The 26715-nt window shown below is 43.0% G+C and overlaps 1 protein-coding gene across 2 annotated transcripts in view; it reads right to left on the reverse strand.

Moving 5' to 3' along the window:
• Nucleotides 1-26715, reverse strand: part of RGS7 (regulator of G protein signaling 7) — a 1783260-nt gene that overhangs the window by 112612 nt on the left and 1643933 nt on the right. For both annotated transcript variants that reach the window (XM_069234688.1, XM_069234689.1), the window contains exon 16: nt 15224-15313. In XM_069234688.1, the coding sequence (XP_069090789.1) occupies nt 15224-15313 (90 nt within the window). The remainder of the gene's footprint in view (nt 1-15223; nt 15314-26715) is intronic.

A 26715-nucleotide genomic window follows, 5' to 3' on the forward strand; every position in this document is an offset into this window, starting at 1 on the left:
TATTCCCCTCTGCTAAGACCTAAATCAGGCCCTAAATCCAAATGTGGAAATCTTCGCCACAACTTAATCTAGCAGATCCCCAAATTACACTGTCTCCTCCTCTTCTGCAGTGCTGGCTTCCTTGGCCCACTGAACTTTTCTTTCTGAGACATTTTTCTTTAAAATTCTTCTAAGTCGGAAGGTAAGCAGAGATCACACCCAATCTACTTTATGTATCCTAACAGCGCTCCATCATATTCATCCATACCTTTCCACTTTGGCATGGTCTTGCATGACTAGATGTCCGCAGTTGGCACTTTGATCATTTAGGCACTATTTTTCACTTTAAACTTTAAAAATTCATGACTCTGTTTCTACTGATTGGATTTTTGCCATTTTGGAGTCAAATATTTATTAAAATGTACTCATACTCTATTTTTCTAAATTAGTGTGATATTTTTCTTGTGTTGTGTTTTTTCTTTATTACTGTTTAAGTTGTTCATAATACTTTACACATTACCTCTAAGTTAAGTCTGACTGCTTTTGTTCCAGATTACCAGAGGGTTAAGCACAGGTAAATTTAGTGAATTTCGTGGTTCAACCTGATAAGGATTATGGCTTTTGCTTGCATAGGTTTTCACCCCCTCAACCAAAACCCAATTTCACACATGGTCCCATCAGATTTTCAAGATGGATATTAACTTTGCGGATCTCTGGTCTTTCACACAGACACTTCAACTGGAGCCACATTTGAACCCACCAGGTGAAATATAAGAGAAAAAATAGGAATTACTTGAGAAATATGCACTGAAATCATGGATTCCAAAATATTTCCTAATTTTTAGTAAACCCTCAGAATACTACTTGTAATCAGTTAGCAATTAACCCCAACTCTTTCCAATCCCGCCTCACCCCAGTATCAGTAGCTCTAGTGGATACTACCACCCACGTGCATTACCTGGTCTTCTATAATGAGGCCAGTAGTCTACTTATATTTCAGGCAATAGATCTGGAGGATTCTCCCATGGAAGATAATCACTGGAGAATTTACTAAATCATTCATAGATTGCATAAACTGAAGGACTTTCATTTACCACTCAGTCAGGCCCTACGGCTGGAAAATGCAGTAACAATCCAATAACTGATATACACAATTCTGTCATTTCTGCTACTAACACTACTTCATAATGGCATTATGCAGAAGATCTCTGTATTCTTTGACATTGGCTTCTTTTGGACACCTTTGGCCATAGTCATAACAGAGGATTTTGTTGACAAATAAGCTTGAGCCTAAAACATCAACTTAATCTGATTCACGAAGATGTGCGATGGCTGTGAAATTTGTGAGTGGTTTAATTAAACATGAACACAAACTGGTGGATGGGTGAAAGGTGCGTCAAGAGATAATTCAGTAAAAATCAGTCAATTTGCATTTGAAAAATGGTAGTTGACATAAACAGGGACACACCTCCTGAGATAGTCAATACCACAAAACGTTTTCTATATCACAATAGCGGGGAGAAAATGTGATCCTCTACTATCTGATCCTAAAATGCCTTTGTTCCCCCAGGCAAGCATATCTCTTTCCAAATCGGTCCTATATGTCAAGAATGTCTTTTTTTTAAAAACGTTGCCTAATATATTTTATAATAAAAGGAAAAGTAACAAAATTGTTAAAACACTTTTTTTGATTTTTATTATTATAACTTAATCGTAGATAAGCAATGGTTTGCACAAGTTGCTCTGGAATTGTGTCCCAGACGGGATGTTTTTTTCCGATGCACAGACATTTTCATATTCGTCTCATACCTTGCACATGGAAATGTTAGTGCATTTTGCAAACAGGGCCTTCGTGCTCCGAAAGAATAACTACACTGTTCACTCTTTAGTTGGGCTGCGTAACTTGCAGTTTAGTTGAAGGTCAAATATAATTAATTTAAGTACTATGATGCAGTGGCGTAGCGTGGGTTGTCAGCACCCGGGGTAAGGCAAGTAATTTGCGTGAGTGAGCCAGGCAGGGGCAGAGAGCTGCGAGTGCGAGCGCGCCCCCCCCCAGAAGTTGCGCCCGGTGCGGCCGGCCCCCCCTGCACCCCTCACGCTACGCCACTGCTATGATGTTAAGAATTCAAAGTGTAAAAGTTTCACATTTTTTATACTTTGCTTTACAGCAAGTTTTCTGCGTTTCAATCACTTGTTAACTGCAGTTTGGCGGCCAACAATAACACTGAAGAATAAATGATGACAGTTTTTAGAAATTATTTTGATAATTCACAATTAATTGCGATTTATTTACTACTTTAAAAGCATTTTCGATCTCTGCCCACGTCAAGTTATTAATAATCTCAATATTATCATTACCATCATTATCATCATCATCATAATTATAGCTCATTCCCTATTGTAATTAGCCTCATCAAGAAAACGTTATTCCTGTCATACATTATGATTTGTTCTTTTTAAATTCCAAGTGCAGCTTCGCACCTTCTAGACACTTTTACACTTTTTTGTGCTGGAGTAAGAGCACTAATGCTCAATTTCAGTCCTAATCTCAGAGATTAGCCATTAAACAATGTATTCTTTTCTTTAGAGAAACATTTCATTGCGAGTTTACAGCATACAAACAAAACTTTTGCTCTGCATATTATGGGGACATTGACAGTCTGATCCACCTCAACGGTATGTTCTCCGGTCTGAGTTGGTACTTTGTCCCCCCACACATTCTGGATATTACCTTGGGTTTTGTCTAACCTTCTAGTTTGTGGTAGTGCCACCATTTTCCCAAACATCATAATATTTGCACGGGTGGCCCTTTCTTCGTAGATAGTTTCTTTTAGCTTGCCACAGAGGTCCATGCCTCTTGTCCAGGCCTCCACCGAGGGGGCTGTAGGGGAGGTCCAGTGCACGACTACATCTCTCCTGGCAATTATTGAACCTAAACTGACCATTGCTCTATCCCCCTGGCTCCCCCCATGTCATCTAGGATACCTAATAGTGTAAACTGTGGGTGTGCCTTAACAGGAGTGGCCACTGCAGCGGAGAGGACATTAATAATGTCAGTCCAGTAGGAATGTATTGCGGGGAGTTCCATATCACATGAAAGAAGTCCCCCATAGAGTCTTTACACCTGTGGCAGGCTGTGGATTCGCAAATGCCTGCCTTCCACATGCGGAGGGGTGACATGTATGCTTAGGGTAGGTACTTCAGTTGTATTAAGCAGAGTCTAGCGGATATTGCTAACATTCGGGGGGCCATACAGGCATCTCTTCAGTCTTCCTCATTCATGCTTCCCACGTAGCCCTCCCATTTTTCTTTCAGAGAGTTCAAAGATACAGGTCAGTGCATCATTAATGACCTATAGATTTGGGATACCCCTTCCTTGACTTGGCGACCCATATGAATCATTTCTTCTAAGGGGCTATACTTAGGAATGTCTTCTACTAAATCATGATAAGGGCATAGGGCATGTCAGAACTGTAGATAGTGGTAGAATTGGAATGCCACATTGTGAAATTCTGCTTGGAGCACTTGAAATGATTTCATATGGCCCCTTCCCCAAACATCTCCTAATCCCGATATTCCAAAAGAGTTCTAGCCTTGAATCCCTCTAGGTTGGACACCTGAGCCAACCATCCGCCCTCCCACAGAGGGGTCTCCCTCATGCATTTACAATTCCACCCCACCCATTGAAGGGCAGCCCTCCATGCTCCGAATGCCACGTGGGACACCTCAGGAAGGCAGGAGGGGACAGGGGCTCCATAAAGGATGTTCAGCACATTACCCCATCCCAGTAGGGCTGGTTATCCCCTATATGTGGAGTCATCCCACCCCTGTACAGCCAGTCATTCATGGGGAGGAGTTGGGTCACCCAGTAGTAAAGATGTATGTCCACCATGGCCAGTCCACTGTCGTACATCACCTGGATGCTTTTCCCAAAGGCCACCCTGGGGGGACCACTGGCCCATATACATTTGCATCCCATGGCCAGCATTGAGTCAAACCAGGCCTGTGGTATGTATAAGGGGTAGTTCTGTAGAGCATATAGTAGTCTTGGGAGGACCATCACCTTGAAAAGTACAATTCTATCCATAGTGTTAAAGGGGAGATTGTTCCACTGTGAGAGGTCCTTCCACGGTGCTAAGGTTCAGACTGCACGTCAGGCCTGGCTCCCAGAAGATGTGCACCTCAAGGTTCTTAAAACTAACCTGACGTATCAGGATTTGAGACTGCCAAGCTTCATACTGGTAATTGCCCTTTAGAGGGACCAGCAGAGATTTGCTCCAGTTTACCTATAACCCCAATGTCTCCACGAAGACCCCCAGTATATGGAGAAGTCCGAGCCCCATCTCAGCCAGATGGAACATAAATAGCATGACATTGTCCCCATAGAGTTCTATGCAGTCTTCTAGAGCTAGGCCCCAGTAGAAACCCCACACCTCAGCATCACACCTGAGCCACACAGCCAGGGATTTTATAGCCAACACAAATAGAAGCAGAGAGAGGGGACATCCCCGTCTGCTGTCCCTCTCTATGGGGAGCTCATTGGATGGTACACCACTGACTCACCTCCAGGCCCGTGTAGAGGACCCTGACATAGGCTCGGAGCTGGGGCCCAAAGCCCATCGTACTAACTTCCTCAAGGTAGGACCAGTCACACATTTTAAACACTTTTTGGAAATCATTTGAGAAGACTACTGCCCCCCACCAGGGCTTTTTTACGTGATATTGCTATGAGCACATTGCGGATGCAATGCCTGGTTCCATAACGGGGGATGAACTCATATTGGTCAGGGTGAACGAGATACTGGATGACAGTCAGCCTCCAGTTTGGCAGGACTTTCACATATTATTTAACTTGACTGTCAATAAGGGAGATGGGTCAGAAGGAGGCATATGTCGATTATGGGTGGGTAGGTTTGGGTAAGACCACTATTGTAGCTTGATCAATATCAATGGGCAAACAGCCTCTATCAACGGCTTCAGTGTATAATTTAAGCAGGTGTGGGACAACATCAGGATGGAGTCTGCAGTAGAACTTCACTACCACAGACTCCATCCTGTCTTGCCAGGGTTTAGATCTGCCAATGCCTCCTTTATCTCTTCCACCGTAATGTCCCGTTCCAAAGTGATTCTATCTAGGTTAGACAGACGGTTCAGTGGGAGCTCCACCATCAAAGGAGATGTTGCCTAACTTTCTGGCCTTGCCCTAAATACATAAAGCTTCTTGCAGTAATGAGCAAATACTGCAGTGATCTTTCGGGAGTTGTCAAACTTCCCCCGGGAGTCCTTCATTATGCGGGGTATTACCCTAGCTTCCAATTGGTTTGTGGCAAACCAATGCAACAATTTGCTTGATTTGTCTCCCCATTCATACACCTGGCGCATTGAGGCCATCCAGCACTTGCGTATGTCACCCATACAAAGTTGGTATAGAGATGTTCTGTGTAGTTCTAGTTGGTGTTTCTCTGGATCGCTCAGTGTTATGGGGTCTTTACATCCCCTAAATACTATTGATGCTTCTAGTTCAGCAATTTTGGCTATGTTTATCACAATTAGTCCCCAGAAAATGGGCATGGGCCATGCCTTTCATAATAAAAGCCTTGCCTGCCTCCTATAACGTCCTGGCTGAGTCTACTGAGCCCTCATTCAGCCCAATAAAGGTCCTGAATTTGTCAAGTGCATAATCTGCTAATGTGTTGCCTTGAAGGAACGAGGCATTAAGACACCATGTAGTATGGTTACTCTTGGGTGCCATGTCAATGTAAATCAGGACAGGTGCATAGCCTGCATGGCAAGATCTGCAAACAAATGCTCCGAATGAGATTGGTGGCTGGGGAGAACAGATAGTCAATGTGGGACAGTGACCCATGAGCAGCCAAGGAATCAGTAAAGCCCAAGCCTGCCAGGTGCCACAACCACCAAGCATCATTAAAGCAGAGTGCCTGAGCCCAGTCCGCTAAACCCCAGCTGTGTCTCAGAGTGCCCCTCCTGACCCATACCAATCTCCTTGACCCATGATATCATTGAAGTCTCCTGCCACAATGGGTATCTCCTGAGGGAGTGCCACCACTATGTCCCAGAGGACTTTCAGAGTGGTCTGGTGCATCGCTGGTGGGACATAAATTCTCAGGACATTGTATTTAGTGCCCTCCATAATACCTCCTAACAGGATCTATCGGCCTTGGGTGTCATGTGTGGCTTTGGTTATGGCCATTGGCAGTGATTTGTGTGGGAGGATGGCTACCCTCCGTGACCGTCTAGTGTGTCCCAGGAGAAATATCCTATCATACACCTTGTGGGTGAGGAATTTACAGTTGTGACCTTGTAAGTGAGTTTCCTGTAGTAGCTCTATCCCCAGGATATGTTGTTGTAAAAACTGAAACATTCTTAAATAGCCAGTAACAGTGTAATTAGTCAATGTGGGTGCAGGAATGCTAATGCAGTATTCATGAGGTACATATGGTGGGGGTCAAACATGGTATTATTGCTACCCAAAGAACTAACAAACTTTGTTAATGAAACATGTGCCTTTCTATACCCCTTCTATAAGCAATGCCTCTTTGGTCTGCACAAGAAATGTTCTTTAACTGCAGATAAGGAATATTATGTATATATTACATAACAAAGTTCCTTTATAGGGTGGCCCTCCTTCTCAATAGTTTGTTACAGAATAGTCACACTACTTAATATGATGCATCTGCAAAGATGGGGAGCAGTGTTAAAGGCTTTGAAACATCTGCCAGTATGAAAAGACCCTAATACCAAACTTTGCACAGGATGAGTAAACTTGAATCATATAAATTATAAACATACACATGTTATTTTCATACATATAAGAAAAAAGGTGGCTGTGTAAAGGAGAGAGCGCACTTTCCAAATATAAGCTATTGTTTGTTTACAAAGTCCATGATGACGTAGAACGATGGGGGGAGTGCTCGAAGTGGTATGCACCCAGCCACAGAGTGCAGAAACTGTTGCCCCAAAAGAGGGTTGCAGTTATGATATGCAAAGAAGAAAAACCACGGCACATCCCAAGCGGTTATAATGTTCCAGTTTATTCCTCGTGATGTCTTTAGATGAAACAATAATCTGTGGCCCAAGGTAATATCTTGGAGCCAGAGTCAAGAGATGACAACAGAAATCCTTTTCAAATGAACATCAGCCCAAATAGACAACAGCCGACACGTGTTTCGTCTGGGTAGACTTTATCAAGGCTGTGGATATACACAAGGAAATAGAGTATCAACTACTGGAAAACAATTTAAAAGAGAAAAGAAGTGTTTGTGACCAATGAAGAAAACAATTATTTGAATTAAATTAAAAGTAGGGAAGCCCGATTGTTAGCCAAAAAACGTGGCCCGAATAGAGAGATGTCGTTATTGCTCTCCATATTCATTTAGGATGTAAGTCACCAAAAGAGAGTCAGAAAAAGAAATGTGATCTGAAGTAGGTGTATCACAAATAGAGTGCAAAGGGAAAAAACCAGAGCTGGGGAATGAGAATTATTGTTTTTGAAAAGTACATTCAAGTAAAGTTAAAAGGGAAACAAAGACAACACACACACCTACAGTATTCAAGTGATGCCATAAAGTATAGGGAAAACCATGTGTTGGGATAAAAGTGTGTCCTAGATGTTGAACCACGAAAGGGAAGACATGCATCATTGGAAACATTGGTATTATGTGCAGAAAAATGAACAAAAGGTGGATTAACTGATCCGATAATCGAAAAAACATACCTATGATGCAGATAAATAGCTCAATGTTCCAAAGTACCAGAGACAAATTGATGTCTTATGTATTGAGAAGGAGGTCGAGTAAGAAGAGGCTAGAGGACCATGGTAAGCCTGTATAGTGAGAAAGAGGGCAGAGAAACCTGGTAAGGGCGGTCCATGAAATATATATTGACCCTATTATAATGGTTATTCAAAATTAGCATGGACTAGTAGGAGTGTCGTTATTTAGAATGTGTTATTGCGAGAAGAATGACATGGTGATCATAACCCATATGGTGAATGTATAGATCGCCGAAGTAAGAATATATATAAATAGAGAGTGGCGTTTGCGTAAAACCTAATGTATCGTAGATTATATGTAATGTTTAAGACAAATAGCAGGCGATGTATAGCATCCGTGAAACTCCCATGGAGTTTCCGGGCTATATCGTTAATGAAAGTGAATGCTTAAGGCCATCGCCAGTGATGTAAAACATCCACATAAACCCCATACAAGACCTGGACTAGCGCACTGCACTATCAATTAATAAGTGTCCATACCTCAGATGTCTCCAAGCGTTTCTTTCGGCGTGGTATGGACGGCGCTGCAAATAGTAATCGCGCGCCAGTGGCGGACTCCCTCTATTTGAAGCCCAATAGGGAGTGGAAATGGAAAAGGGACTGTAAAGCTAGAGCTGTAGCCAAGTAGGGATGGAAAACGGGCGCCACATTGAAATGTCAAAGAAGGAGATAAAACAGAGGAAAAGAGAAATATATGTGAGACACCCACTGAATGGTGGAAAAGAAAAAGAAAAGAGAAGAATATGGAGAGTTATTTCTGAAGTATAATGTCGTATAGGATCTGAAATTTATTGAAAAAATATAATAGTAAAAATATGAAAATGGCCAAGAAATAGCGTTGCATGCTAAATTATAAAATCGAGAAGGACGGAAGGGGTAATCCCATATTGTTGCATGTAACAAGTCTATTCAAATTTTCATAGGTGCTATGCATGAAAGAATGATGCAGAAATTGACAGACGCTAGAAAATAATGTAATTGACCAGTGATATAGAGTAGTGAAGAAGAATAAAGAGAAACAAAACAACATTCCTGTACATGCACGGATAATACATGGAGAGAAAATATTTGCAAAACATCAGAGATCAATGAACAATATGAAAATCGACAAAAACACATATGTACACTGCATCATGAAATCAAAGGGGATAAAGGAGATAATCCGATGTCTTTGCATCTAACATATATTTCAAAATATCATAAATGCTGTACATGGAAAGGTGATGCAAATGGTGAGGGCAGATTTGGAGATGCCGAAAGTGCTAGAGAAAGACATGTAAGTCTTTGTCCGAGTTTAAACCCATCTCCACTGCTCGCAATCTTATAATCCACCTACTCTCTAATTGCCTTAGTTGAAGGGTTTTATTACCACCCCTAGGGCAGCCGCCCAGGGTGGCGATTCCAAAAGTCTGCACATTTAGCCTCTCTTGTAATGGATGTTTCTTGTTGAAATGAGCTGCAAGGGGGTAGTCAGTGTTGTTGTTTCTGATTGCCCTGATATGCTCCTGTAATCTTTCCTTAAAGGGTCTGATGGTGCTCCCAACGTATATCTTCTTGCATGTGCAGATGATACAATATACAATGTGTTTAGTATTACAGTTCATGAACTGTTTGATAGTATATGTAACATCCGTGTTGTGCATGAACTGTTTAGTTTTGTCCTGTACATAATCACAGATATTGCAGTGTCCACATCTATAGAAGCCTAGGGGTGGTGAGGGAAGCCAATTGCTTTTAGTGATCGTGGGCAGGAAGCTGTGACAAAGGTGGTCCCTCAAGGTGCGTCCTCTGCGATAAGTCATGTCCGGTTGTGTCCGTAGACGCTTTTCCAGTGTCGCATCGGATGTAAGAATTTTCCAATGCTTTCTTAAGATTTTAAAGATGTCGGCACTAGCGCAGCTGTAGGTAGTTATGAAAGATGGTGGCTTCCTTGTGCCAGCCTGTCTATGTTGTTTTTTGGAGAGTAATGTGGTTCTATTAGCTTTCATGATTCGATCATGTGTGTGACTAAGCAGTTTATTGGAATATCCACGTTTGGCAAAACGGTGTTCCAAAATTTTCAATTGTGTGCCAAACTCCTGGTCATCCTGACAGTTCCGTCTCACTCTAGTGGCCTCACCATACGGAATAGCCCTGATTTGTGAGTGTGGATGTGAACTGCTGGCATGAAGAAGCGAGTTGGTTGCCGTGGGTTTCCTATATAGTTTAGAGAAGATACAAGTATCTTTGATGTACAGTGTTAGATCAAGGAAGTCCACACAGTTGGTACTGGAATGGCTAGTGAACTGTATGTTGTAGCGGTTGTTGTTTAAATACTGAATGAATGTGTCTAATGTATTGAAATCACCTGACCAGAAAAGAAGAACATCATCAATGTAGCGGCCCCAGTAAATGATGTGTTGTGTAAGTTCTGGCGGGCCGCTATTCCATAGATGATGATGCTCATAATGACCCATGTAGAGGTTTGCAAAAGATGGTGAGAATTTGGCTCCCATGGCAACACCCTGTTTCTGTCTATACCAGGTCCCCTCATGTAGGAAGACATTGTTGTCCATGGCAAGCTCAATTAGGTCCATAACCATATAGGAGTGTTGTAGAAAGCTTGCATCCCTCTTGTCCAAAAAGTATTGTATGGCCAACATCCCCTGTTCTTTGGGTATACAAGTGTATAAAGCGGTGACATCTAATGTTGCAAGAATGTGGCCACTGGTCCATTCGAAATCAGCAATGATACTAAGAAGATGGGAGGTGTCCCTGATGTACGAGGGTAAATTACACACGAAAGGCTGTAGATGAAAGTCGATGTATTCAGAAAGTTTTTCTGTGGGAGAATTGATACCAGAAATGATAGGTCTCCCGGGAGGAAAAGTAGCCTGTTTGTGTATCTTGGGGAGAATGTATATACATGGAAAACTAGGTGTGGGGTTGTATAGATATTTGTATTCTAGATCCGTGAGCAGACCCTTGTTTTTCCAGGAACAGAGCTTTGTCTCTATGGCCTTAGTGATATTTGCAATGGGGTTGCCCTGTAGTTTACAATAGGCGTGTGGGTCTTCCAATTGTTTATCAATTTCTCTGATGTAATCCGACCGATTCATAATGACGATATTACTGCCTTTATCGGCCTCTTTTAGTACTAGGTCCTCATTGAGTTGCAGAGTATGTAAGGCCCTATGTTCCTGTGGGGTCAAATTATGTGTGCGAGTTTTACGTCCAAGTGTGTATTGGTCTTCAAGATGATATAGTTCCTTAGTGACTAGTTTTTGGAAAATGTCAATTGAGTTATCTGGTGGTAATAGTGGTGTGAATTTGGAAGAAGGTCTAAGACCACTGTTACAGGTTGCTGAGTGAGTCATACCTAAATCGGCCAAAATGTCTTCACAGGTAGGTACTGTGTTGTGGCTATTATCCTCCAAGGAGAGGAGAGTTTGAATGTCCTTAAGATTGCCAATGGACAAATCATAGGGCGTGATGTTTACCTCATCATCTATGGTATATGGATGTTTAAAGTCAAAGTGTTTCAAGAGTTTGCACTTCCGCACAAATTTGAAAAGGTCAATGTGTGTTTGTGTGAAATTGGGAAACGACGTAGGTACAAAGCCTAGACCCTTTTTGAGAACACTCAATTGGTCACTATCAAGTGTGGTGTTAGACAAGTTCATGACACAAAGATCTTCATTGTGATTTAAATCTATGTCTAAGTTTTGAGATTGCGGGCTGTCGATCTTGTGATGACCCTGGTTATGTTGGTTACTGGTTCGGGCACTCTTTCTCCGACCCCGATACTTTTTGGACAAGAGGGATGCAAGCTTTCTACAACACTCCTATATGGTTATGGACCTAATTGAGCTTGCCATGGACAACAATGTCTTCCTACATGAGGGGACCTGGTATAGACAGAAACAGGGTGTTGCCATGGGAGCCAAATTCTCACCATCTTTTGCAAACCTCTACATGGGTCATTATGAGCATCATCATCTATGGAATAGCGGCCCGCCAGAACTTACACAACACATCATTTACTGGGGCCGCTACATTGATGATGTTCTTCTTTTCTGGTCAGGTGATTTCAATACATTAGACACATTCATTCAGTATTTAAACAACAACCGCTACAACATACAGTTCACTAGCCATTCCAGTACCAACTGTGTGGACTTCCTTGATCTAACACTGTACATCAAAGATACTTGTATCTTCTCTAAACTATATAGGAAACCCACGGCAACCAACTCGCTTCTTCATGCCAGCAGTTCACATCCACACTCACAAATCAGGGCTATTCCGTATGGTGAGGCCACTAGAGTGAGACGGAACTGTCAGGATGACCAGGAGTTTGGCACACAATTGAAAATTTTGGAACACCGTTTTGCCAAACGTGGATATTCCAACAAACTGCTTAGTCACACACATGATCGAATCATGAAAGCTAATAGAACCACATTACTCTCCAAAAAACAACATAGACAGGCTGGCACAAGGAAGCCACCATCTTTCATAACTACCTACAGCTGCGCTAGTGCCGACATCTTTAAAATCTTAAGAAAGCATTGGAAAATTCTTACATCCGATGCGACACTGGAAAAGCGTCTACGGACACAACCGGACATGACTTATCGCAGAGGACGCACCTTGAGGGACCACCATTGTCACAACTTCCTGCCCACGATCACTAAAAGCAATTGGCTTCCCTCACCACCCCTAGGCTTCTATAGATGTGGACACTGCAATATCTGTGATTATGTACAGGACAAAACTAAACAGTTCATGCACAACACGGATGTTACATATACTATCAAACAGTTCATGAACTGTAATACTAAACACATTGTATATTGTATCATCTGCACATGCAAGAAGATATACGTTGGGAGCACCATCAGACCCTTTAAGGAAAGATTACAGGAGCATATCAGGGCAATCAGAAACAACAACACTGACTACCCCCTTGCAGCTCATTTCAACAAGAAACATCCATTACAAGAGAGGCTAAATGTGCAGACTTTTGGAATCGCCACCCTGGGCGGCTGCCCTAGGGGTGGTAATAAAACCCTTCAACTAAGGCAATTAGAGAGTAGGTGGATTATAAGATTGCGAGCAGTGGAGATGGGTTTAAACTCGGACAAAGACTTACATGTCTTTCTCTAGCACTTTCGGCATCTCCAAATCTGCCCTCACCATTTGCATCACCTTTCCATGTACAGCATTTATGATATTTTGAAATATATGTTAGATGCAAAGACATCGGATTATCTCCTTTATCCCCTTTGATTTCATGATGCAGTGTACATATGTGTTTTTGTCGATTTTCATATTGTTCATTGATCTCTGATGTTTTGCAAATATTTTCTCTCCATGTATTATCCGTGCATGTACAGGAATGTTGTTTTGTTTCTCTTTATTCTTCTTCACTACTCTATATCACTGGTCAATTACATTATTTTCTAGCGTCTGTCAATTTCTGCATCATTCTTTCATGCATAGCACCTATGAAAATTTGAATAGACTTGTTACATGCAACAATATGGGATTACCCCTTCCGTCCTTCTCGATTTTATAATTTAGAATGCAACGCTATTTCTTGGTCATTTTCATATTTTTACTATTATATTTTTTCAATAAATTTCAGATCCTATACGACATTATACTTCAGAAATAACTCTCCATATTCTTCTCTTTTCTTTTTCTTTTCCACCATTCAGTGGGTGTCTCACATATATTTCTCTTTTCCTCTGTTTTATCTCCTTCTTTGACATTTCAATGTGGCGCCCGTTTTCCATCCCTACTTGGCTACAGCTCTAGCTTTACAGTCCCTTTTCCATTTCCACTCCCTATTGGGCTTCAAATAGAGGGAGTCCGCCACCGGCGCGCGATTACTATTTGCAGCGCCGTCCATACCACGCCGAAAGAAACGCTTGGAGACATCTGAGGTATGGACACTTATTAATTGATAGTGCAGTGCGCTAGTCCAGGTCTTGTATGGGGTTTATGTGGATGTTTTACATCACTGGCGATGGCCTTAAGCATTCACTTTCATTAACGATATAGCCCGGAAACTCCATGGGAGTTTCACGGATGCTATACATCGCCTGCTATTTGTCTTAAACATTACATATAATCTACGATACATTAGGTTTTACGCAAAAGCCACTCTCTATTTATATATATTCTTACTTCGGCGATCTATACATTCACCATATGGGTTATGATCACCATGTCATTCTTCTCGCAATAACACATTCTAAATAACGACACTCCTACTAGTCCATGCTAATTTTGAATAACCATTATAATAGGGTCAATATATATTTCATGGACCGCCCTTACCAGGTTTCTCTGCCCTCTTTCTCACTATACAGGCTTACCATGGTCCTCTAGCCTCTTCTTACTCGACCTCCTTCTCAATACATAAGACATCAATTTGTCTCTGGTACTTTGGAACATTGAGCTATTTATCTGCATCATAGGTATGTTTTTTCGATTATCGGATCAGTTAATCCACCTTTTGTTCATTTTTCTGCACATAATACCAATGTTTCCAATGATGCATGTCTTCCCTTTCGTGGTTCAACATCTAGGACACACTTTTATCCCAACACATGGTTTTCCCTATACTTTATGGCATCACTTGAATACTGTAGGTGTGTGTGTTGTCTTTGTTTCCCTTTTAACTTTACTTGAATGTACTTTTCAAAAACAATAATTCTCATTCCCCAGCTCTGGTTTTTTTCCCTTTGCACTCTATTTGTGATACACCTACTTCAGATCACATTTCTTTTTCTGACACTCTTTTGGTGACTCACATCCTAAATGAATATGGAGAGCAATAACGACATCTCTCTATTCGGGCCACGTTTTTTGGCTAACAATCGGGCTTCCCTACTTTTAATTTAATTCAAATAATTGTTTTCTTCATTGGTCACAAACACTTCTTTTCTCTTTTAAATTGTTTTCCAGTAGTTGATACTCTATTTCCTTGTGTATATCCACAGCCTTGATAAAGTCTACCCAGACGAAACACGTGTCGGCTGTTGTCTATTTGGGCTGATGTTCATTTGAAAAGGATTTCTGTTGTCATCTCTTGACTCTGGCTCCAAGATATTACCTTGGGCCACAGATTATTGTTTCATCTAAAGACATCACGAGGAATAAACTGGAACATTATAACCGCTTGGGATGTGCCGTGGTTTTTCTTCTTTACATGTTATTTTCAACCCAATTTGTGACCATTCTCTTCTCTTTTTTAGTGCGGTAAGGTAAACTGTACGCAAAAATAAAATAAATGAACAATTAAAACGGCATTTAATATAACTTAGAATGATCGACTGCATAACATCATCTCTTGATCTACCATATTAACGTCAGCATCTAGACAAATAATAGGGAGAAGACTAAGTTCAAAGGAGCACAGACTACTTGTAAGCGCTAATAAAAAGGCAAGCTGGACAATACCTTTCTCTTTGCCTGTAGCAGCTCCTGGTAGGCACTGGATCGTAAAAAACGAGGATAGGAATCACTTTTCATCAATTTGTAAATGTGCTCCTAAAAAGAAGATATAGATACATTTACAATCATGACTTGCGGATTATAACAATACAGCATGATTTTGTTTAGACATAAAGACAATTTCCATTAAAAGTAACAATTTTGGGGACAGATGACAAAGTCCCCTGTAGCACGTCTAGGAGGCCTAGTGTGGCGTATTGCAAGACCCCCTCCCACCAACCCACTGAAAGACCTGATCTCTATCAACCAGTCCATAGTTTTACTTACAGGCTTTCCTCTGAGTGGTGGCTTGTGAAATCCTTTATATAGGGGCCTTGACAATCACACTGGCATTTCTGAAGCAGGACTACTGCCTAGAAATGAGGAGGCATTGCGGCATTGATGATGCTGCAGATGTTGATTGGTTGGAGAAACTTCAAAGCCATAGTTTCAAACGTTTTCCATTACTTTCCAACTGCTTGTTGTGGAAAGTGTTGACCATATTAAAAACAAATTATTGACGAATGGGCTTGAGACAACCAAGTGCAACATGCACCTAATTTATGAGTTACTTTGCTTGCTCACGCACAATGGCTAAACATGAGGCTATGGCAGGTGAAGGTGGGAGCATAACGAAAAAGGAAAAGCCTGAGAAAAATTTGACACAAAAGTGGGGAGTCTCTGTATCACCTTGGGGACTCACTTCCTTTAGAGACAAAAAAAACTGAAATATCTGAAATGAATGTGTTAAACATCTCTGAATATTAGTGTTATGGAACCTCAGCTTGTCATCTTTGACAGACCATGTCATTTACTACAACCTTTGCAGAAAATTTGAAGGATGACCCATTTAATTCTTGTTAGACTTTTCATCCTTGGTGTGGTCTCCCTTAACTTTGTGCCTCTGTTTCCCAGGTCGTTGATGTGTGCTGGACTCTGTTTTTGCTGTTTTTGTTACTCTGGGCACTTTACCACTGCTAACCAGTACTAAAGTGCAAGTGCTCCTTTACAAAATGTGAATGTAATTGGCTTATCCATGATTGGCATATTTGATTTACTTGTAAGTCCCTAGTAAAGTGCACTAGATGGGCCCAGGGCCTGTAAATCAAACTCTACTAGTGGGTCTGCAGCACTGGTTGTGCCACCCACATACGTATGTAATCCTGTCTCAGACCTGCCACTGCAGTGTCTTTGTGTGCAGTTCTAACTTGCCAGGCATAAACCTTCCCTTTTCTTACATGTAAGACACCCCTAAGGTCGGCCCTAGGCAGCCCCAAGGGCAGGGTGCAGTGCATGGTAAAGGTAAGACATAAAGTAATGTGTTTATTATGTCCTAACAGTGAAATATTGCTAAATTCGTTTTTCACTGTTGCAAGGCCTGTCCCTCACATAGCTTATAATGGGGGCTACCTTTAAATATGATTAAAGTTTAGATTCCCTTTGGGAGCAGATAGACATGTGGAGTTTGGGGGCTCTGAGCTCACAATTCAAAAATACATATTTTAGTTAAGTTGATTTAAAGATTGTGTGTTTGAAAATGCCACTTTTAGAAAGTGAGCATTTTCTTGCTTATACCATTTCTATGACTCTGCCTGTTTGTGGATTCCCAGTCTGGGTCAGTTTGACAGTTGGGCTGGTTGCACCTCACACTAGACAGTGACATAAAGGGAGCTGGGGTGTAGTCTGCATTTCCCGATGAGCCATCTGTGCTAGGAGGGAGGGGAGGAGTGGTCACTCACACCTGAAAGGACGGTGCCTGCCCTCACACAATGCAGTCTCCAACCTCCTGGTGAGTGTTTGGGGCCTGGCCTGGGCAAAGCAGGCTTTCACAATCAAGAGAGACTTTGCTTTGAAGTAGGCCTACTTCAAAGGAGAAAATGGGTATAAGAAGGGCACCCAAAACCACAGACTTTAGAATACTTCTGGAAACCAAGAGAAGAAGAGATGAAGATCTGCGGCTGAAAAATCGACACGCCGCCGGCTTCGCGGCTGAAAATCGACACTCGCGTGTAACACAACCGACGAATCAAAGCACGGAGCTGGAGAAACGACACGCAGCATCGCTGATGGAGGCTGGTGAGATCGCAACCCGCGATGCATGGTTTTCAGATCATCGTGCAGCTGGATTTCCGACGCAAACACCACTGGGTGTGTAAAAACAACGCAAGGCCTGCCCGGACCCGAGAGTGCTGACCGGATCGACGCATCGCTCTCCCGCAGAGAAAAGAAACGACACGCCCGACCAGACGAATTCAGAAACAACGCAAGGTATCGCTCATGAGTGAAATTGATGCATCGCAAACCCTTTTTAATGCACACTCGCCTGTGTAGGGTTATTTTTGATGCACCCAAGGTACATTTTCACGCTAACAGTGTTAGTGTGTGTTCAAAACTACATGATTACTCTTTTTGCTTTTTAATTGATAACTTGACTTGTGTATTGTGGATTTTTGTCATTTTGGTCTTGTTTTGTTTAGATAAATATTCTCTATTTTTCTAAACCTGTGTTCTGTCATTTTGTAGTGTTTTCATTAAGTGTGTGTTGGTACAAATACTTTACACCTAGCACTCTGAAGTTAAGCCTACTGCTCGTGCCAAGCTACCAATGGGGTAAGCAGGGGTTAGCTGAGGGGGATTCTCTTTTACCCTGATTAGAGTGAGGGTCCTTGCTTGGACAGGGGGTAACCTGACTGCCAACCAAAGATCCCATTTCTAACAATTCTTTTCTGTCTCTTTGGCTCTGTTGTTATTCCAACACTAAGAAAAGTAATCTTCTGGTATGTTGTTATCTCTATCTATGTATCTCCAAGACTTACTTGGTGACAACAGCACTGTGTCCAATCATACTAGTGACAATGAGACAAAAATCAAAATTAGCACGCTCAAACTAATTGACATCACATCCTTTTTGTGAGTTTTTTGACTAGTAATATGGGAGGAGGGATCCCGCTAACTCAATAATGCAGTAAAGTGACAAGTCTGAGCTGGATTTACTGGAAAAACCCTACTCACTCTCTGATAGCAACAGCATGAGCAGCACACCTTTCCCAGAGAAGTTTGTATTAAGATCAAGCAGTACTGAACAACATTAAAGCAAAGAAACAACACACTAAAATTCCTTAAATAATTGAGAAAACATTGGAAAGATTATAAGGAAAATGAAACACCAAGTAAACAAGGTTGCAATTAAAGTCAATTGTTGAGGTTGACTGGGACTTTGGCACCATTTCAGGCCAGCTGTGATGGTAAGTTCAACAGGTAACACTGGTTAAAAGTAATACCTTGAGACTAACGGCCTTATTTAGAATTTGGCAGAAAGGGCACTCCATCATAAATGTGGAAGAGTAATATGTTCACTAAACTCCTGGTTCGCCGCTCTGTTTAGATTCTGGCAAATTGTTACATTACCTCTGATGGATATCATGCACTGATGGCCTGATTAACATCCTGCTCCAGTCATAGCACCTCAGACTGTACGCCCTATTCATAACAGATGTTCTGATATATATGTTTTTCCTGTTTCGGGCCACTAGGGATAAAATGGCAGCACAGAACAAGAAAACAACAATATAACCCCAAATGCTGGTACAAAAACTCCCATTACGTCAAGGACATTTATATTTTGTTTTTCAAAAACAAATGCCTTTTTTAAGACTTTGGCCCTCATTCGGACCTTGGCGGGCGGCGGAGGCCGCCCGCCAAAGTCCCGCCGTCAAAATACCGTACCGCGGTGTGCGGGTATTTTGACTCTTCCCCTGGGCTGGCGGGCGGCCGCCGAAAGGCCGCCCGCCAGCCCAGGGGAAAACGACCTTCCCACCATGAAGCCGGCTCGTAATCGAGCCGGCGGAGTGGGAAGGTGCGACGGGTGCTACTGCACCCGTCGCGTATTTCACTGTCTGCTATGCAGACAGTGAAATACTAGCGGGGCCCTCTTACGGGGGCCCCTGCAGTGCCCATGCCATTGGCATGGGCACTGCAGGGGCCCCCAGGGGCCCCGCGACACCCCCTACCGCCATCCTGTTCCTGGCAGGCGAACCGCCAGGAACAGGATGACGTGAGGGGTGTCAGAATCCCCCATGGCGGCGCAGCGAGCTGCGCCGCCATGGGGGATTCAAATGGGCAACGGAAAACCGGCGGGAGACCGCCGGTTTTCCATTTCTGACCGCGGCCAAAGCGCCGCGGTCAGAATGCCCAAGGGAGCACCGCCGGCCTGTCGGCGGTGCTCCCGCCCCCGTTGGCCCTGGCGGTGCAACACCGCCAGGGTCATAATGAGGGCCTTTGTTTTGTAAAAACTAAAAACTCAGCTGTGCGAATGCACTGAACATGGTGCCTACACAGCAAAGTTTCAGTGCCTTTAAAGGCAAGGGCATGCCAGCAGCTCCTCTGAAGGCACAGAGACTTTCACCAAGTGGGCAGAAATTTCTAAATATGTCAGGCTGTAGTCCCCTAGAGCAGCAGAGTAAATTCCTCCACTGGAGTACAGTCCACCAGGAGCTAAATATGTCACTTAGGGTCAGATGTACAAAGCATTTTTTGCGTCTGCTAATTGCCAGAGGAACATCTTCTCCTTTGTGAATGTTGAAACCATTTTTAAGAGTAAGCAGTGGTACCATTGACCATTGCCTACTCTTAAGATATGAAACTTACACTTTTCATTTTTATCAAAAAAATGAATCCCATTTTCCTTTAATTTAAGGAAAATGGGTTGCATTTAAACCAAAAAAAATGATTTACTTAAAAGCAGACACAGACACAGTGGTCTGCTGATCAGAGCAGGCTTCAATCCCTGTAATTGCTCCAATTCCATGTGGATCACAGTTTATGACCTATCTAACTAGTAGCAAAGAGGTGGGTCACGTTGAGACACATTAGGAATAGGTAGTTTGCAAACCAACCTTTTAGTATGTGCATTGGTTTGCAATTTACCACACTTGTCACAAAATAATGATAGCAAATTATGACCAGTAATTTGCAACCAGTTATTAGTACATTTCGCAATTTAGCCCTTAGTCTTTTCTGTGCAATGCCAAACTTCCCTATTGAGTCAAGATAGAATGCTGTATCTGGCAAGGGTCACTTGAAGCTGGAAAATGTTGATTCTGAGTTCCCATTGAAGTTTTCAGTTTTGGTACCAAAACCACCAAATGGGACTAAGGTGGGTTCTGTAACCTCTGAGATCTCTTCACTGCTGGGATTAGTTGGGGATTAGTTTGTGGCGTTGTCCCAATTGCAGGCTTTACCTTCAAACATAGTTACTTTTTCACTCTGAAAGTCTTCCAGCTGGTTAAGAAAGAATTCTGTATCAGATGAACTGTCCACCACTCTAGATACTACTTTTCAGCGATCCCACAGCAGTCTAAAAAGCTTTCAGCTTGAAAACAGGAAACTGATAGCTGATGAGATTGCATCTTTTTACAAGCAGTCTTGATACTTTCTGTAAAGACCTATTCCTGGTATCGCATACAAATCCAGGTTTTCCAGGAAAGACTTCTGGGGTCCATGTCTCCCTTCAGCTAGGATACCATTGCAGTCCATTTCCAACTGTTGAGGTCCATCCACACAGACGGGAGCCCCATTTCAGCTGCTTCTGTCTTGGCAGCTAACACGGGGCTATCCAACTGGTCTACTCCCTGATTGCAGATGGACAGCAGGTTACACCTCTTTCCTCTTAATATGGAAGTTAATTTGTGTTACATGCCTCTAACTGAAGGAAGCCAGGTTTAAGATGCATTCTAGCTAATGACTGATGGCAGTTCCTAACTCAGTCCAAAAACAATTCCCATAGCACAGCTTGCCACCTTTTTCAATAGTTCCTTTTTTCTTTTGTGTATCCCAGAGTACCTTGTACTGGGATCTTTCAAGAAGTTAAGAATCTATCCCGGTTGCCAGAGCCCCAAAACTCCAACTAGGGTCTGTCCTAATAAAATGTGAATTCACCTCTGCCAAACCACCCTTGCCTGCTTCTAGAAACAGGTCCCCTCAAACTGTGAGCAAACTATTATCTCTGAGCAGGGAATTCACACCTCAGTAAAGGACTTCATCATTGTCAGAAGAGAAAGTCCAGCAAAAGTGACTGAAAAATTTCCTAGCTATCGTTATAGAAAGATTTAGGGGCATATTTATTCTCTGTCTGCGCTGATTGTGCGTCAAAAATTTTGACGCACATTCAGCGCAAACGTTGCCCCGTATGTAAACTTTGACGGCCGAGCCCGCGGATGACAAAAATCCACTGTGTGCGTCATTTTTTGGATGCTGCAACCCGCCTTGTGTTAATGATATGCAAGGTAGGCATTCCCGTCCCAAAAATGGCTTACACGACCGTGCTTCGTATTTATGCTTTCGGGCAAAAATGACGCACGGCCGGGAGGCGGAGCCGGAAAATGACGCACAGCCCGATTTGCGTCAAAATTTAACGCCTGGGTCAGGGCAGGCGTTAAAATGGGGAAAACACACCTGTATTTAATCAGAACACACAGAACAAACAGCAGAGCAGCAGAGCAGCAACAGGGAGACGTGGAGGTGATTTTAATCCAGCGTGCACGCAGACGCAGAGCCCAGCAGCAACAACAGCAGCTACAACAACACCAGTAGGGACCCCAAAGGCAGCGCAGAAGGCAGGAGAGGATATTCCACCCCAGAACCACCCTTCAGGGCCTCAGGGAACACGACATCATCCAGAGGTACCGGTTGAACTGGCAGCCCATTCAGCAGCTGCTGCGCAACATTGAACCGCAGTTGGCCCCCACTTTGCTGACACCCTGCACAATCCCAACAAAAACTAAGCTGCTTGCCGTACTTCATATGCTAGCAAGTGGCTCTTTCCAAACAACATGTGCCCTGGTTGGCGGAATATCACAACCATCATTCTCCGCCTTTTTGCCCAAAGTACTGGATGCCATCATTGGACTGACACTCCGCCACATCTGCTTCCCTAACACACTGCAGAAGCAGCAGGAAACAAAACGGGGGTTCTACCTCATCAGTGGCTTCCCACACATCCTTGGTGCAATCGACTGCACACATGCACGCCTTGTGCCAACTGCTGCAACTCAGCACCTCTACCACAACAGGAAGCACACACATTCCATCAACGTGCAGGCCATAGTCGATCACCAGGGATTGATCACCATCATCGTGGCTAAATATCCTGGGAGTGTACATGACTCATTCATCTTCCGTCACTGCACCATCAATGAACACTTCCAGGATGGACGGTATGGCAATGGACTATTTGTTGGTAAGTGCAAAAACCTACTTATACACACACTGCACAGCAACCCTCTAGGACACACAACACATACACCACAACAGCAACATGTGAACAGGAACATACTAAGGTTGTGACATCGCTAGCCATGTTTCTTAGGTCACCATTGAACCTGTCACACATCGGAAATTACTGTACAGCCTAATGTTAAGACGTCAAAGATCACAACGTGTGGAGTGGGTTGCCCAAATGTCACATAGCAAAATGTAAGTGTCCCAATGACCTTTACATTAATCTATTGCCTAAGTCTAAAGATATGGGATGTCCAGGGTACATTGATATGAACGTGTTAACAACATTGTCAATTTTAACTGTGTATGGAACTATCATCTCACCCCCAGTGAAGACACACGGACAGCTGTATCACAAGTCACAATGCTAGGGAGGGCACACTGTACTGCAAATCCCAAAACATACTGCTGACAAACGGTTAGCAGACAAACACTCGTTCAGCCAAGGAAACAACACAATGCAGATGGTACATCCTACAAGCCTAGGATGCTACATTATAACACAAAAGAGTCACAGACAACACAAGACAACTACTGCCATGAAAGGTCATTTCAATAGGGCCAGCTACATCAACATGATCCCAATCATTTTCTCTTGCAGCTGATCAGGGTATGGCATCCAGCCATGGATTATGACACCATTTGGCAACCCAAGTACTGCTGCAGAGCGTGCCTACAACGATGCACATAGGAGGACATGCAGCATTGTCGAGAGGACCTTTGGCATCCTCAAGTCAAGGTTCCGGTGCCTCAACATCTCTGGTGGTAGCCTCCTATATTCCCCGGAGATGGTCTGTAGGATCATCCTAACATGTGCAATATTGCACAACATTTGCATCAAAAGGAACATTCCCCTCCTGAAACCAGAGCGACACATGCCTGAAGAGGAGGAAGAGGAGGATGCTGGCCTGCAACATGAGGGGGAACTACAGAACACGGCCGCTGGTATACGCAGGCGGCAACAGATCGTCAACAATTTCTTTTGAATATAATCACCTTCACCACTTTAGTTAACTAATTTAAATAAACACCTATTATGATCACCATGTCATGGTCTGGCTACTCATTTTTGCACGCCTTCATCTCTACTTATCAGAATAAGAGTGTTGCCTCATGGAGCATTGCTGAGATACTGAGTAGGACACTGAACATCCCAGAGCTAATGTGATGACTAACATACAATGGTCACATACACACAACTGTTAATTACATATATCATGTACATTTCTCCTTTGAAGGCCAATAGCAGAGGACCACAACTATTTCACACACACATGTTGAAATCAAGGTCCAACGCAGCATATGGCACACAACTAAGACACCATTACTCAATAAGGGGAAAACAAGCCTCATACATGAGGCAGACAATGTGCTTTGGCATCAGTAACAGGAATGCCTGACCAGACCCTTGACAGCAGTAAGTCCAACTGCATCCAATATTTGCAAGGACTATCTGTGTCCAGAGTCCCATAGAAGCAGAACATAGACAGCACAAGTGCCACACATATGAGCAGCATTGCACACATGACATTCCATGTACATGTCAGCCCATTTCCTAACTCCTGACACACCCAAGCACCTGGTCACAACCCACCTGTCGGAAGAGGTCCCTGGAATACTAAGACGTGTACCCTGATATTCCCTCCTCTACACACACAGACCAACATTAGCAAACCAGTGTGCTACACCCTTTCCTATGGTATGCCATTGTCATAGAACATCTGACTGAATGGACGTCACGTTAATTTATACACTGTCTTCTAGTTTCAAAGCCCTGTTAGCACCTGTAGATTGCTTCCCATGTGAAAATGTCTGTTGGCCCTTAGAATGCAAGTCTCACCTACAGGACTGATGAGAAACAGATGCAGCCCACACCTGTGATCACCTCCATGCACACCACCCATTTCAAAAAGCACTGCCCTGCTGATGCCTGGAACAGCATAGGAGTTGCCATTTAGTCAATTACACCATTAAACATTGATACTAATTAAGCCGTGTAACACAGCCACTGGGTTCATTTGTCACCTTCAAAAACACAGGACATACACAGTTTGACATGTCAGCTCTCTAGTTTGTCCTCCAAACAGTCTGAGTCAGACCACTGATTATTTAACTTGTCAAATAGCTGGATCCTGAATCACCTTGCATTCTGTCAGCCTGACTGGCATCTGTCTGTGCGCCACACTAAAGTATCTCTGTGTCTACATATGTACCACACTTGCGTTAGCAAACCTCTCATTCATCAGGGGGTATTGGGCATGGGCTTCTTCAATGCATACACAAATACATTGTATAGCATCATCTGCCTTTTAACTGTATCATTTGAGTTACATCCTCTTGGAAAAGCAAAATTCATGGCCCATCCCTTGTCTGGATCACATTTATGCATGAATGACAAAGTGTGACAGTGTCCCAGGGCCGTAGGCAGGGATTGGGTACGGGGCTTTCAGCACAACCAGCAACCTCTGATAATGTCCATGAAAAATACACAAATGTCAGGACCATGACGGTTCACACACACAATCACAGTGCTCACAACATAATGATGGGCTGTGTGTGGTGAATAGCTGCGAGAATAATCAGCACAGAGGCTATGATGTTCCCAGATGCAGTGGGAGTTGCAGAGGCTAACCTGTGTACAAATGTTGTAATGACACCTGCCGGAACATGACACCTGAGACATTATCTCACTCAGCACACCAAGGGTGCCCTGTTGACTATCTCATTACACGTCTTTAGTGACAGGGTGGGCCCATCCACATGTAGGTTCACATGTCCACATACACTTTACTCACATTGATCAACGAAGGATACTCAGTAGATACAGGAATAGCTGCCACTGACTCATGATGAGTCCTGGACCGAACAGTGACAAATACACCCCAAACAATATACAGGATCATCATTGGACCACACACATGAACAAGACACCTATGTGCAATTAAACACTGGAAATATGTGGACACGAGCTGTCTTGTATGCTGGTCCACCACAGCCACTTGATAGTTGGGGCTCTCTTCTATGGCCTCAACTGTGGTGTCATCATACATTTGAGATTCACCCTTGGCTGTCTGTGCAAACAACATGGTACCCACTTCCTCAATGCATGTGTATGACTCACTGTGGGATTCACCAACTAGTGCCTAGGAAGCTGTTACCAATCCTCTAGGACATAGGATGTAGAAAATGTGGACCATTGACATGAACAAGCGTCTGCCATCCATCTGGTGCTGCTATGTCACATGTGGTGTCTACGTGACCCTAAATCTTGGAAGTCTACTTTACGGGTGTTGCTACATGTATGACTAACACATGCCCTCTCTCATTTCCACAATGACTTGCATCTAAGGATTGGACACAAGGACGTCGCATTCATACAAGCATATGTACAAATATGCTTCATGTGATACACACACACTTGGTCAACAAATACATTAGTTGCCAAAGCACACACTTTGAGCCAAAGGCATTTGGGTATTGTACATATGTGTGTCAGACTGCTATCCTCTCCTTATGCCAAACATGCACAATTTCTGCAACACATATATGTAGGCCACACTTATGACCAACTATTGTGTCAGCCAACTGTAAAAATACTGTGAAGGGAGTAGCGGATCATGGTCCGCTGCAGTATGATGTCACACATGTGAACATACACCATCAACACCATAGTGTCTTCAATCAGCCTATCTCTGATGTGTCCCAAATGTAACATAACAAAAAAAAAAGAAAAATTGCCCAAAACCAGTTAATGAACTGAAATTTTGACTTTCCTTGCGTTATGCGTCTTTTTTTGTCTACCAAAACTGTATTTGCGTCATTTTTGCACAGGAGTGAAAATTAGCCCGCATCCAGATATTTGTACAGGCCATGTACTATTATGTGGATGCGGGCTAATTTTCACTTCTGTGCGTTAAAAAAAATGACACAAATACAGTTTTGGTAGACACAAAATGACGCATAACGCGAAAAAGGCGGGAATTTCCATACAGAAAGTGATGTAATAGGACATCCTGTTTACAGATCATGTACAGTGGGTGTGCTTTCACTTTCACTTTGCAGTCTATGATGCTTCTAGACTGTGTGGCTGTGTAGAGAGTGGTGTCCTGAGATTTTGTGCTTTTTTGTACTGTGTGCTATCTGTATTGTCCATTTGTGAAATAAATATTGTTGCTGTATAC

Source organism: Pleurodeles waltl, chromosome 5 (assembly GCF_031143425.1).
Source record: "Pleurodeles waltl isolate 20211129_DDA chromosome 5, aPleWal1.hap1.20221129, whole genome shotgun sequence".
Lineage (NCBI taxonomy): Eukaryota > Metazoa > Chordata > Amphibia > Caudata > Salamandridae > Pleurodeles > Pleurodeles waltl.